This window comes from Cryptomeria japonica, chromosome 7 (assembly GCF_030272615.1).
Source record: "Cryptomeria japonica chromosome 7, Sugi_1.0, whole genome shotgun sequence".
In the NCBI taxonomy this organism is placed as follows: domain Eukaryota; kingdom Viridiplantae; phylum Streptophyta; class Pinopsida; order Cupressales; family Cupressaceae; genus Cryptomeria; species Cryptomeria japonica.
The window spans coordinates 636211031-636226859 of NC_081411.1; the positions used below are offsets into that span (position 1 = coordinate 636211031).

The following is a 15829-nucleotide window of genomic DNA, read 5'->3' on the forward strand; positions in this document are numbered from 1 at the left end:
TTGTCATTGATGGCAACCTTACAATCCTATGGCACAGGCACAAATACCAGCATAGGCACCGGCATAGGCACAGACACCGGCACCGACACCGGCAAAGATGTTTACCGGCACCCCATCTAACAAGATTTTGTTTATTATATTTTGTATTTAATTGTAAAATATTTTTGTAAAGACGACAAGGTGAATTGTAATAGGACTCATATAAGTATGAGATCTTGTAAATCATTTGAAAAAGTATGCATGGAATGTAATAGGCAGATGCAAATATTAAGGAAGATTTTGGAATAAGGTTTATTGAAGTTTTATGAGCTTAAACCAGTACTGAACCTGGCATAGTAGATGATGAACCAAAGCAGTACATGACATTGGATTTACATAATCCATTTTTGTAAGTCAGTGAGACTTCCCTTTTTGTATTTGAGCAATGAGCTCTAGGCAATGAGCCTTCTTGCATGGGCAGGCACCGCATTTGTAAGTAATATTCATTTATGGACCAGTCAGTGAATATTGTGGGTCGCAAATCCCAGCAAGGTTTTTCCCACATTGGATTTCCTCATTAAAAATATTGTGTTATGGTGTGCTTTCTATGTTGTGGTTATTGATCTTATTTATTACATTATTTCTAGTTTACCGGTACACTTTTTTGGCATGTGATTCATTTAATAAGTTTAGAAAATCCATTAACTGGTTAGATACTGATTCATGCCCCCCCCTCTCAGTATCTTTGGGAATCCTAATAGTTGATCTATAGGACTTAGATGACTTAAGAAACATAGTTTCCATCAATGAAAACATACTATGGAATGGCTCTCCAAACTTCCACCTGGAATTAAGGCATGGGGTGATCTAGTAGAAGCTTTTATACAACATTTATCATATAACATCCAAATTTCTATACATCATATTTTCTATTATTTATTCTTATTGAATTAGCACTGGATGATAGTGAAACCAACAAGAGATTTGGCATTTATGGCAACACTTAGGAAAATTTTGTCAACTAAGTGTGCAAAAGAAAAATTAGCTCATGACATACACTCCTCCTTAGAAATTGCATGCCATTACAAAGATGAAATCATTACTCCCCCTTAATAGTACATACAAAATTTTGACTCTTAAACTAATTATACTCCCCCTTTGACAACAATACCAAATAGAAAAGTAAACTACATTCATTACATCAAAATTGTCATTAAAAACTACATATATAGACAGAAATAAAAGTTTGGAAGTCTTTAGAATGAAATTCTCAAGAAAATAGCACTGAAATGAAAGTTTTACTGCTTAAGGTCATTGTCCCATGTTTCTAACAATGTCTCAGTGATCTCAACATGTGTCAAGATCTGAGCTGCAAACTCCTCCATAGCATCAACAATGCTCATCTCCGGGTAGCCAAAATTGCTTCAAAACTCCTTGTATGCTCTTTGTAAGATTTCAACCTTCAGAGTTAACTGATTCTTCAACTCCTTCAAGGATCTTATCTACTTCACCTGTTCAAAATAATAAATTTCTAATATGTGTTGTAAGGCATCAACTGATTTACCAAAAGTGATTGTGGAGTTTTGTATCAGTATGTAAGCATCACTTGTCCTTTGTAGTTCCTTCTTTGTATTGTGTCTCTTCTTCTTTAAGTTAGAACAAAATAATGATATTTTAGATATAGTGGCCAAAATTTTACCTCCATTTTCTTTTCCAATTTTTAAAAGATATTTGTTTACCATTAGAGCCACTTTGCCTTTATCTATCTCAACCATTAATTATTCTCCCCTTTTCTTCTAGTAATCTCTTTCTGCTAAAGCATGAGTTTCCTCTTCAAGTTATTTTAGTTTTTCACTGACATAAACAACTAATTGTGCAAGCTTTGCAATAGGGGTGGATAGATTACCTGTCAGTCTCGGGTAGGAGACTTGATTAAATTTCAACAGTAGTTTGAATGGTCTCTGCTTCTCCTTTCTACTCTTTCAATTGCTTCTTTTATGCTCGGGATTGCATAGTAGTAGCAATATCCATTAATTCAAAGGAACTCAGATTGTCCATGTCTATTGGACCTTTAATACTCACAAATTCCTTATCATCATCATCGATCTTTGTTTTCTTCTCTTCATCCTTTTTCTCTTCTGACTTATTCTCAGGTTTCTCTTTCCCTGTCTCTAGTTGTTCCTTCTGTATTGTTGTAGTGACTAGTGGTAGTTGAATTTCAAACTAATGTACCTTTACCAGTGGTGGTTGCATTTCCACACTTTGTTCAGTAGCCGATGCCTCCTCTGCCTTCTTTTCCTCAGCCATAACCTTCTGGCTATCATTGATAGCATCATTTACATTTGTATCTATGGTTTCATTTACCAATGGAGTGTGTTCCTATAGATTGAGAATTCACCAGTTGCTCACTTGAGCTCTTATCAGTTTCCTTCTCACCTTCATTATTTACATCTTGTTGTTTCTCTTGGGGATCATCCATTTGTACACAAACTTCAAAAACATCTACATTGTCAGCAATGTTCACAACATTATCTCTAGTATTTTCAACATTATCTATGTCATTATTAACTATATTACTATTGTCAACATCATCCAGTATATCTATAGGCTTAGTATCAATAGGGTCATTGTACAAGTACTTATTATCTAGCTCTAAATCTATAAGCTTAACACCCTTAGGAAAATCTTCTTCCTTTAACTTATCAGGTGTATCATCCTTATCTTCTTTATCTTTTTCTTCTTCTTTAGGGATGAGACCTAAATATTTCTTTATCAAAATTTCAATCTCCTTGGGTTAAGTTTTTCACCATTTAGTTTCTCCACTTCCTCAACCAGTGCATCAATGTTTGGCTCATCTAAAGAGATGTTGTCAGAGATCTCCAATAATTTATCTATTAGTTCTTTCCTTTTTTTTTATGAAGCCTTGTATTTTCCTCTTAGGGTTTCTAGCTCACCCTTAGCTTTAGCATGTTCTCTAGCCATCTCTCTATAGCTCATTCCTTCACCCATATTTGCCTTAGGATTAGAGATCCCTTCCAAGCAGTTAAGCCTTAAGGAAGTTAGGATTTAATACAAATTGATGAACTTATAAGGCACTAAGAGGGGGGGTGAATTAGTGATAGTAAAAATGATACAAATCTTCATATCAATTTCACTAACTTAAAACTCAATAAACATGCAAGAAATAAAACCAAGTATGCAATCACCAAATAAATCATAAACCACATGGCACAAAAGTTTATATGTGCAAAATCCAAATGGGAAAAACCATGGTGGGAATTAGTACCCACAAAATCCACTGATTGTTGTATAGAGATCTAACTGGTTAAGGTCTAGAACACCTGGTTAGGGGCACACCTTGTTAGAAGTGTCTAAGCTTGGTTAAGAGTATGAAAAAAAGGCTCATGAGGATAAGACCTATTAGGAGCTACCAAAGTAACTAGGATTTTCAAATACAAGCGAATGTGTCACCTGGTTAGAGGATTTAATGATCTGAACTGTTAGGATCTGACTGCACCCGTTAGGAGTGAGCTTGTAAGAGGATTTTCTTACTGCAACTATTAGGAAGACAATAAGTACAAATTATCTCAGTATAAAACCTTTTGTGTCTGATAAGATCTACTTCAGAATATTACAACATTACAGAGAATTCATCTCTCAACTCCTCTAATCTTTGCACTATTAGAAATACAAAATTCACTAATCACATGTCACACTAACAAGCTCATGTATATATATCCTTTCATACCTCATTACATAATTAAAATTATCATAATGTTGGCTAGAAGCCTATTACAATTCCCTAGGTTCAATGTATCTAGACAATCTTGCATTGTACACTTTAGTTATGTCAACCACCGACATAACAAATCCAATTATGTGTCATTTAACCAATCTGAGTGATTTTCATCACTACCGGTTAATTGTGTTTCTTGATCTCTTCCTTGTTGATCAAATCTCATTCATTTGATCAAATATTCTCATGCGGTGATGAAGTTATCTTCAACTTCTAGTCATCAGTGTTGTTTCAAAACCACATTCCTTCATCCTTCATAGATTTCATGTACCAGTCATCAGTGTGAGACTGTCAGACAATTTACTTGTTGAAGTCCTAATTACCGGTTCAGATAAAACTATCTCTGCATTACTGATTAAGTTTAACTAGTTGATCTGTAGGACTTAAATGATTTAAGAAATATAGTTGCCATCAATGAAAGCATACAAAATAGTCATCATACATAAATCTATACTGGTTGACCATATGATCAAATGCCAATAATTCCATGGAGTTGATCTCATAGCTTCGACTCCTATCTCATTATTCCCTTGGTCTTGTTGATTTTCATCATTGCTAGCTTCTCTTTGACACCTTGTAGTGGTGGTATGCTTTCCTCTTCCACATTTCCTTCCATCCACATTTACTTGAAATTTGAATTCCTTATTCAATCCTTAATTTAATATATAACAATTCATCACTACTACTTCCAACTACTCCCAAGATGCTCTTCTAGATTGCATAAGTTGAAGTGAGCTCAAGACCTAGACTTCAACCTTCACTCTAATACCACATGTAATAAATTACTATTTAATTCTTTGTTTTTAAACTAATTCCATCCTTATTCAGTTTTCACCTCCAACTAACATTTCTCATAAAATTAATACTAATATTAATACTAGTAGTAGTAATGATAATAATAATAATAATAATAATAATAATAATAATAATAATAATAGCAAGTCACATCAAGGTCCAAAAAAAGGGTTATGACAGAATGATAAATTTCTCTCAACAATTCACTCATTTTGTCATAAAATGACATAGCAATTCATCATAAATCCTTGTATAGCAACTTCAAATAGTTATATGCATAGAAATATTGATGATATGATGAATCAATAAGGATCTGGTCAACTACTGAGAGGGGGGGTGAATCAGTAGATAGAAAACAAACTAAAATTTCACCAAACTAAAACCCAACTCATAAATCAATCACTAAACTAACTAGTTTAAACACTGTACCATAAACTGCAACTGCACTATCAAGTTTACTAGTTGATTAGAATACCAATATAACAGTGTAATAGATCTGAAACTCACATACCATTTTACCAAAACATCAAACCACTTTATGAACATTAGTAATAGCTCATTTCAGATTACTTTCATTCATCTAAACATATCTAAGTGGCTTTACCAGTTAAACATATTAAGCATATCAAAACATATAACCAAAAAGTCATTCACCACTTGACACAATGATTTTTGATGTGGAAACCCAAATGGGAAAAACCACAATGGGGATGAATACCCACAAGTATTTTGAACTCTTCTAAATTTCACCCTATTAGGAGCCAAGCATTGTTAGAAGCTTTACAAAAATTTCTTGTTAGGAACAGATCTAATTAAGGACTACCCAATTAAGGGATTGACTACAATACCCTTTTAAAGGCAATACCCTCTTAGGAGTAACCTCGACAGAGGATTTAAAATCCAAGCTAATGGGTCACCTGGCTAGAGGATTTAGAAAGCACCAAGCCTATTAAATATTACTCAGGTAAGGGATTTAACTGTTGTAATTGTTAGAGAACAACACGGTCTTTGTTGATCTAGTATTAGCACTACTCTACTTAATCAAATCGATTTATGCTCCTATCTACCTTTACACATTCTACAGATACTCCTTCTGGTTCAATAATAAATGACACTACCACACTTAACCAAATTGCCAACTCAATTACAAACAACTCATTGACCTTAAAAATAAATACAATAGGTCAGTAACATGTAACAAAACCTAATATCTCATAGAGATTACAAACATATCAGTTCAAACATGACCATTGGATTACATAGCAATCAACTATACATTTTTCAAGACAACTTTGACTACTCCTGGATCACCGCACATTGGATCTTGTAACTCATTATGCATTATTCACTTCATTCTATGCATTTTATCATTCTCAAGATAAAACAATTATCTCTATGCACCAAAACCACTTTGAAACTCATCATGTGTATCATGCATACATGGCATAATCATCTTTGATCACCATTCGATCATAGATAAACACAACCAATTCACCAAGCTCCATTAGTTAGGGTTCGACTTATCAAGAGGTTAGGGTTATTGGTTGATCACTCTACTTCAAATACAAATAGCGGTTTCCATCACTGCTCTACTACCAGTTGCATTACTACATCACCACCAATTGTAATACAACTCCATTACCAGTTTCTATTGACATTAATGACAACACTATACTTCATTAATATAATCTTCATTCAATGCCAACAATCTCCCCCTTTGGTATTGATGACAATACAAATATTGATACACTTGCTTGTGATGATTGAGAGTAGTGCACATTCATTGGTATAGGAATCCTGGTTTACATTTTTCCATGTACTCTCCTTCAACTATTTCTCCATGTCTTTAGCTGGTAACTGGCTATCAATCATATACAGTTTTTCTCCCCCTTTGACAACAATGCCGAAGTGAATACCAATAATAGTTGGTTAACTATTCCATACTTCATCAATCTACAACTTGTTGCTCCCCCTATCGAGTAGCTCCACTCTACACCAATCCTGCTACAAGACTTCTAGTAATCTCTAGGACTGATGTCTTCCACATCTACTTAATTAACCTCATGTAGGGGCACAACCCCTAGCTGACCTCTAAGATACTCAAAAGTAGCCTTAGGTAGAGGTTTAGTAAAGATATCTACAAGTTGTTCCTTAGTATATACATGCTCTAGTAACACATATTTACTCTGCACTTTTTCTCTTAAGAAATGATACTTCAGCTCAATATGCTTGGTTCTAGCATGCAACACTAGGTTCTTTGAAATGTTTATTACACTAGTATTATCAGAGAAAATCCTTACCGGTTATGAGATCTTCAACTTAAAACCTTTCAGAATGTGTTTCATCTAGATTGTCTGGTTACAATTCATATACACTTCAACATATTCAGCTTCTGTAGTTGACTGTGATATACAACTCTATTTCTTGTTGCTCCAAGACATAAGCCTTCCTCCAAGAAAGAATGCTCCTCTGGTTGTACTCTTTCTGTCATGAACATTACCTTCCCAGTCTGCATCTATATAGACATTTAAATCAAAGTTACCTGCATATGGATACCATAATCCATAATCAATTGTGCCTTTTAGATATCTGAATATTCTTTTAGTTTCTACCATGTGTGTCTCCTTTGGGCTCTTCTAAAATATGGAAACTAATCCAAATACATGAGCAATATCTGATCTACTATGGAAAACATAATGTAGTTTCCCTATCATAGACCTATACTCCTTTTCATCAATTGATGTAGAATCATCCTCCTTAGACAATTTACAGCCTGTAACCATTGGTGTTCCACCTAGTTTACAGTCTCCCATTCCAAATGTCTTCAATACTTCTTTCACATATTTGGACCGTGTGATGAAGATACCACTCTTCATCTATTGAATTTGCAAACCTATAAAGAATTTTATTTTTCCTACCAGACACATCTCAAATTCACTTTTCATCTCATTAGCAAAGTCATCACACATGTCATCATTCCCTCCAAAAATGATATCATCCACAAATACCTCACTAATAAATATCTTATCTCCTTTAGTCTTGAGATATGTATTTTTGTCCTCACTAGTTCTCTAAAAACCTATCTTCACCAAGTGAGAATGTATTTTTTCATACAATGCCCTAGGTGCTTGCTTCAAACCATATAGTGCTTTGTGCAGTTTGCACACCACATCCTTTGCTTCAGTCAAAACATAACCATCTGGCTGTTCAATGTAGACTTACTCTTCCAATATTCCATTTAGAAATGGTGACTTCATAGCCATCTGATATACCCTGAATCCTTTATATGTTTCAAATGCAAGTAGAGTCCTGACACCTTCCAATCTTGCAACTGGTGCAAATTTCTCACCATAGTTTTCACCTTCTTCTTGTGCATATCCTTTGCATACTAGTCTGGCTTTATTTCTGACTACTACTTCATCTTCATTCAGTTTATTTATGAATACCCATTTAGTACCTATTACATTCTTGTTCACTAGTCTAGGTACTAGGGTCCATCTATTGTTCTTCTCAATTTGGTCAAGCTCTTCTTCCATAGCCTTTATCTAGTGATCATCTCCAAAAGCTTCCTTTGTTGTTCTAGGCTCAATAGTGGAGATCATACAAGAATTTTCTCTCATCTTATTCTTAACACACCAACATATTTATCTCCAATAATTTTATTAGGATTATGATTGAGTCTAACATACATTTTGTGAGGCCCTACCCTGAGCCATCATAGCATTTCTATTATTTTCATGTTGGACCTATTTTGGATACTATATTTTGATGCATTATGGACCTAAATTCTATATGATCTCATGTTATGGATAATATTGATATGATTACATCATTTACTTTGATTTGCAGTACTTTATTTTGATGCTTGAAATTACAGATGCATGCTCTATAAATGATTTAATAAAATATTTATGAGGATGATGCCATTTAGTAGATGATTGTATGTGGATGTTATCAGATAATTGGATACTTGATTTTATAATTGAAATTTTATGCGATGTCTGCATTATATTCTTTTTTATAATATTATATGTGATTTTTGAAATTACTAATGTGCAAGTGAGATGTGCAAGAAAATGATTCCATGTGACCATGAAAATTATTTGGAGAATCAAGGCTAGGCTTATGTGCGATTGTGAAGCCAGGGGTTGTCTATTTGGAGAGACAAACCCTCATTTGTAAATGTGTTTTAATTTGTAAATGTTATGCTTGGACAAGTGTTTAATTTGGAAGTTGTTTAATTTATAAATTTCAAAAAAAGGGACATTTGCCATGTGTGTTTTAGTGATGTGTAATTCTTTTTGTAGTGTCACTTGACACATGTGTTGTAAGATGAGTTGGCATTGTCATGTCTCTTTTTGAGGAAATTTATTTTACCAATGCATATATTTTCAATTATCCTAAAATGGTCCCAAGTAAACCTTGGATAGGGAGCCATTAGAAGGGTCAACTCAGGGTTGACCCGTAGGTAAACTTAGGGTGGACTTCAAGGAGGTTAAACTAACTTCTAGGGTCAATTTAGGGGCATTTTTAGTGGGCCATATGATGTACCTATGTATGAAGGCCAAATTTAGCCATATGTCCACTCCCTAGGACTTGTTTAACCTCCCCAAAAAGTGAGTTTCCCAAGTTGGCCAAAGTTCATCTTTAGAAGAGCCTTCCTAGGATAGATAACCCACTTCATGAGTTTCATTTCTCTTCCCCATTCCATTTCATCTCTTTGAGGTGCCTTGGTTAGGGAGTGTGTAAGGTTTTTGGAAGACCAACCAATGAGCATCCTTCACCCTTCTCAAGTGGTTTGGAAAGAGTGAGGTGTGGCTTCATAGGGAATAGTTTGGGAGGGAGAAGTTTGGTCACCCACTCTCCATTTTGGAGACTTAGAATTTTTAGAGTTTTTGGCAAGTATTGGGAAGATTTTGGCTAAGTTTTGAAGGAGAAAAGTTGTGGATTTGGGTAGATCTTCTATAAATTCTCTTACCCTTTTGGCAAATTAAGGTTGGTTGAACTCCTATCTAGTGTATGATGTTGTTTTCTTTTGAAAATATTGTGGTTGTTTTTGTTTTCTATTGTTGTGGTTTTTTTTCTTATGTGTAGGAAGGAGTAGAATTCTTCCTTATGTGTTTTTTGGTTGTGTTTTTTATGTTTCCTTATTTTGGGAGTTTTCAAGGCCAAACTCACCCTTGGGAGGGTAGAGTGGCCTTAGGGTGAAGGGTTGTTTGACAACCTTTGAGTGAGAGGCTCTCTTTGGAACAAAGTGATTCTCAAGGGATTTTGTGACCCTTGCTGCATTATGATTTGTTTATGCAATGAGGGTCATAAGGGGAGTTTTGTTGTCTTTTATGCCTTAGGGGACATAAGGGATTATAGGGACAAGTTTGGAACTTGTGGATGTGTTATTTGCAGCCTTGTTAGGGCAATTATGTTCTCTATTGCATAATTCTCCTCAAGGTACATAATCCACCTTCACCCCATTTGAAAAGTCACATATGTCACATTGTGTAATCGTTGGGTAGGGAGTGTCTTTGTTGTTATGAGTTTCTGCATGTATGTGTTTGTATGTGTGTTTCCCATCTAGCCTTGATTCTCCTAGCTTGAGGGTGGCTTCTAGTAAACCTAGGTTGGGAGGTGAGCCTCCATGGTCAGAACCTCAAGCTTTTATTGCACGTTGCTTTGGAAAAGATTTGGAAGGGAAAGCTTGGAGATGATCCTATTGCTGATTGTATTTTAGTTGCAGAAAAAAAGAGTATATTATTGTATTTTAGTTGCAGAAAAAAAAGGAGTTTATTATTGTATTTTAGTTGCAAGGAAAAAGGAAAGGAAATGAGTTTCTTATTGTATGTAAGTTGCTGAAAATAAAATGTATTTATTAGACTATGTTTTATCATGACACAAGAAACAAAGATGTATTTCATTTAAGTATGTTCTTGCAAAGGAAAGGATAAAATTTGAGTTTTTTCCTTATTTGAGTTATTCATTATTGATTTTTCACCTAGAGCTAGATTTTTTTTTTTTTAAATGAAATTTATTTCTTTCTTATTAGCCATTAGGAAAGAAATGTAAATAAGAAAAAAGAGATAGTTGCAGTTGTAAACAACTTTATTATTGTTTATGTTTTTTTTTTTCCATTCTGAAAAATACGTGTTAAAAGAAGGAAATAAATAGATATTTTAGATCTAGAATAAATCTACATTGCATCTTGGTGTTTATTGTTATAAAGAAATATAAAAAAATAAAAAAAGATAGTTTCAACTGTAAATAACCTTATTGCTATTATACATTTTTCTATTTTGGAAATACATGTTAAGTAGGAAAAATAATTTAATTCTATCATTTTCATACATTCTACAAAAACAAGAAAATTATTCTACTCTTTTTATTAAAAAAAAAAAATCTGCTCTAAATAATGTAAATACAGACTCAAACCTGTAAACTTATATATATTTCCATATGTAAATATATATTTTTACAAGGGATAATGCCTATAGTTTCTATTATCTAAAACTAAGCTGTTGTTCAAAAATATATGCATAAAATTGACATGTATGTTGTTGTAAATAAATAAAATAAACATGCTCTTGTACAGGTATATATATATATACTTATATAGATTTACTCATTTACATTTTACCCTAGAAATGAAAATACTTGTCATTTTAAAAATTCTGGTTTTTAGTAAAATCATGCATATCTACTAGAATTATATATATATATAAGCAAATATATATTTATTTATATATATATATATATATATATATATATATATATATATATATATATATATATATATATATATATATATATATATATATATATATATTAAACAAAAAACAATTAAATAAAAAAAAAATGCAGATCAAACCCTCTCGGGCCAAATCCCTAGCAATCTTGCAGCTAGGCGGCTTGGGCCGAAACCCACAGGGGTGCCTGCAAAACCACTGTGGGCTACAACTCGCAGGGATGCCTGCGACACTAATGCATGTGGTGACCTCCAGTGGTGGCCTTGGTCGCCACTACGGGTGGCCACCACAGCGGTCGTCGCTGTCCTAATTTATGGCCCCTACCGCCCCCATTAACTTTGCGGCTCTCCCTTGCATTATGCCCTCCCCTTTGGCCATGGCCTTCGGCCTTTGCGGGATGCGTGATAGGCTAGGTGGAAAAGCTAGATGATTTAATTCCATTTTAATGTAGATTATTTAATGAATTTATGTTGTTTTAAAAAAAAATTGTTGTTCCATTTTTGTGCAAAAGTTTGGGGCATGACATTTTGGAATAACATCATCATGGTCTTTAGGTTCTTCTTCTTCTTCTTCAATTTCTTCATCTTCTGTAGAATCTACCTCTTTGGGTTGAACTGGTGTTGCAGTATTCATTTCACCAACTTATGGCTTCACTAGTTCCAGTTCCAAAATCAGAATGTAAGGTTCATCTTCCTCCTTACTGATTTCTCCTTAATCTTCAGGGCACTCATCCACTCAGACATTAGCACTTTCAATGATCTTCTTTGTCCGATTGTTGTAACATTTGTAGACTTTTCTCTTGGTGGAGTAACCAAGAAATATGCCTTCATCACTCTTAGCCTCAAACTTACCAACATAGTCACCTCTCTTGATAAAAAATCTTAAAGTAAATGGCATTAGGTGATCTACCATACCAGTATTTATAAGGAGTTTTATCCTTACCTCTTTTAACCAATATTTGATTCATTGTGTAGACAGTTGTGCTGACAACTTCTCTCCAGAATGTCTTAGCTACACCTCCTTGTATTAGCATAGTCCTAGCAGCTTCAACAGTTGACCAGTTGTTCCTCTCTGCAATACCATTCTACTGTGGTATCCTAGGTGCAAAAAGTTGCCTCTTAATTCCATTATCTTCACAGTATCTATTAAATTGCTCTGAAGTGAATTCACCACCTTGATCAGTTCTTAAGAACTTAAGCTTTCTTCCACTTTCTTTTTCAACTAAGGCTCTGAATTCCTTAAACTTTCTAAAGTCTTTTGTTTTGTCCTTCAAGAATATGACCCACATCATTCTTGAGCAATCATCAGTAAAAATCATAAAATACTGATCACCTTGAATACTCCTAGTCCTTATTGGTCCACAGAGGTCGGTATGAACCAAGTCTAGAAAATGTTCTACTGAGAAAGACTTTCTCTTAAAAGTTGAGGATGTCAACTTCCCTAATTGACATTCCTTACATAGAGCATTCACCGGTTTGTCCAACTGAGGCAAACCTCTTACTGATTTGGACTTACTGACTTTTACAATGTTATCAAAATTTACATGATAAAATATTCGATTCCAAAGCCAACTATCTTCTACTTTTTCAATTAAACAATTGTTGACTTTATAGCTTAGGTGAAACAATTTACCTTTTTTCTGCTTGCTAGTTGCAATTATTTCACCTTTGCTTCCATATATTTTGCACATCCCATTCTTGAATTGTAGTGGATAACCTCTGTCATTGAGTTGAGCAACACTCAAAAGATTATGTTTCAATCCTTCAACCCAGTAGACATCATCTACATTTCTCTTTCCATTCAAAGAGATGGTTTCGTTTCTTTTTACCATGTAGGGTGAGTCACTCCCAAATCTCACAACACCTCCATTGAATTCCTTCAAAGTAAGAAACTTACTCTAGTCACCGGTCATGTGGTGTGAACAATCACTATATATAATCTAGTCATTAGAACTATCCATGCAAGAGACTAATGCCTTCTGATATCATGTCTCTTCTTTAATAGAAACAAAGACAATGTCCTCATTTGCATCTTCTAAGATTCCTCATCTGTAATTCCTCCATCCATTGCAATGAGACAATCTCTTTTATCTTTTTCTTTGTACTTCTTATACTTCTCACATTTCTCCTCATTATCTCCATTTGGATAGTTAGCAGTAATATGTCCAATCCGGTTACATCCAAAGCACTTCAAAGGTAATTTACCTCTATACTTACCGATACCTCTGGGTAACCACTTGGCCAATAATGCTTCAATCTCAATTAGACTTTCTTCATCATCAACTTCTCTGCAGGATCTAGACTCATGACTGTGACTAGCTTCTCTGCTTTTTTTACCAGTGGGTTTGAAACTGAGGCTCTAAATGCAAATTTTTGATCTTTGAAAACTTCCATAAAAACCATTTAATTTAAATATAGTTAATTTACCAATGATGGAGTCAAGATTTAGCTTTGATTCATCAATAGACTTGAGTTCCCAAATGGCTGCAATTTGGATAGCACAGACTACTAGAAGGGTTCTCAACACCTTGCTAACCATTGTGGTATCCTCCATTGTACCACCAACACTTTTGATCTCACCGACTATCGCCTTGATCCTCTGACCATATTGTTGAATGTTTTCACCTTCAACCATCCACATATCATCAAATTTACCTCTCAGACTCTCCTCTTTGGAAGATTTCACATGCTCATCACTGCTATAGATATCCTCAAGTTTCTTCCACACTTCAAAAGAAATCTCCAAACCACGGACATCAACATACTTTGAATCAGACAAGGAGCTGATAATGGCCTCCAATGCTTGATTATTCTCTTGTTGTTCTTTCTTTTGATCATCTAACAAAATCCCACTAGGCAAGTTATATTTAGTAACAACATGTTCCTAATATTGACTTTCGAAGCTTTTGATATAGATCTCCATCCTATCACTCCAGATTCTATAGTTCTCCTAGATCTTTACCTCAAGTTGTTAGGCTTAAACACAAGAGGACCCTGAAATGCTTTGATACCAATTAATGATATGATGAATCAATAAGGATCTGGTCAACTACTGAGAGAGGGGGGGTGAATCAGTAGATAGAAAAAAAAACTAAACTTTCACCAAACTAAAACCCAGCTCATAAATCAATCACTGAACTAATCGGTTTAAACACTATACCATAAATTGCAACTGCACTGTCAAGTTACCAATATAACACTGTAACAGATCTAAAAATCACATACCATTTAACCAAAAAATCAAACAACTTTACTAACATTAGTAATATGTCATTTTAGATCACTTCCAGTCATCTAAACATATCTAAGTAACTTTACCAGTTAAACATATTAACCATATCAAAACATATAACCACAAAATCATTCACCACTTGACAACATGATTTTTTATGTGGAAACCCAAATGGGAAAAACCACAGTGTGGATGAATACCCACAAGTATTTTGAACTCTTCTTAATTTTGTCTTGTTAGGAGCCAAGCCTTGTTAGAGTCTTTACAAAAATGTCCTGTTAGGAATAGATTCGGTTAAGGACCACCCAGATAAAGGATTGACTACAATACCCTATTAAAGGCAATACCCTCTTAGGAGTAACCTCGATAAAGTATTTCAAATCCAAGCTAATGGATCACTTGGTTAGAGGATTTAAAAAGAACCAATCCTATTAAAGCTTACCTGGTTAAGGGATTTAACTATTGTGATTGTTAGAGAACAACATGGTCTTTTTTGATATGGTAATAACACTACTCTGCTTAATCAAATCTGTTTATCCTCCTATCTACCTTCACACATTCTGCAAAGACTCCTTCTAGTTTGTCAATCAATCACACTACCACACTTAACCAAATTGCCAACTCAATTACAAATAACTCATCGACCTTAAAAAGAAATACGATAGGTTGGTAACACATCACAAAACCTAAGATCTCATAGAGATTACAAATATATCAGTTCAAACATGACTATTGGATTACATAGCAATCAGTTTCACATTGTTCAAGACAACTTTGACTACTCCTAGATCACCGTACATTGGATCCTATAACTCATCACATGTTTTTCACTTCATGCTATGCATTTTATCATTCCTAAGATAAAATAGTTATCTCTACGTGCCAAAACCACTTTGAAACTCATGACATGCATCATGCATACGTGGCATAATCATCTCTGATCACCATTCAATCATAGATCAACACAACCGATTCACTAAGCTCTATTGGTTAGGGTTTAGCATATCAATAGGTTAGGGTTACTAGTTTATAACTCTGCTTCAAACACCAATACCAGTTTCGATCACTGCTCTACTACCGGTTGCATTACTACATCACTATCAATTGCAATACAACTCCATTACTGATTTCTATTGACATCAATGACAACACTATACTTCATTAATGCAATCTTCATGCAATTCCAACAAATATGTCATAATTTTTGACATAGAAATGTGTCATATTTTTCATAATCATTCCCTTTTTGAATGAATTTTCCTCTTTCACATTTTTCATTCTGATTTCATAT

The 15829-nt window shown here is 34.2% G+C and overlaps 1 protein-coding gene across 1 annotated transcript in view; it reads right to left on the reverse strand.

The window, feature by feature from the left end:
* Positions 1–1974: 1974 nt before the first annotated feature.
* Positions 1975–15829, reverse strand: part of LOC131057341 (actin cytoskeleton-regulatory complex protein PAN1-like) — a 34137-nt gene continuing 20282 nt past the window's right edge. The window contains exons 2-4 of the mRNA XM_057991478.2: positions 2416–2736; positions 2212–2327; positions 1975–2163 (exon numbers count right to left, since the gene is read on the reverse strand). Coding sequence (XP_057847461.2) covers positions 1975–2163; positions 2212–2327; positions 2416–2736 — 626 coding nt within the window. The remainder of the gene's footprint in view (positions 2164–2211; positions 2328–2415; positions 2737–15829) is intronic.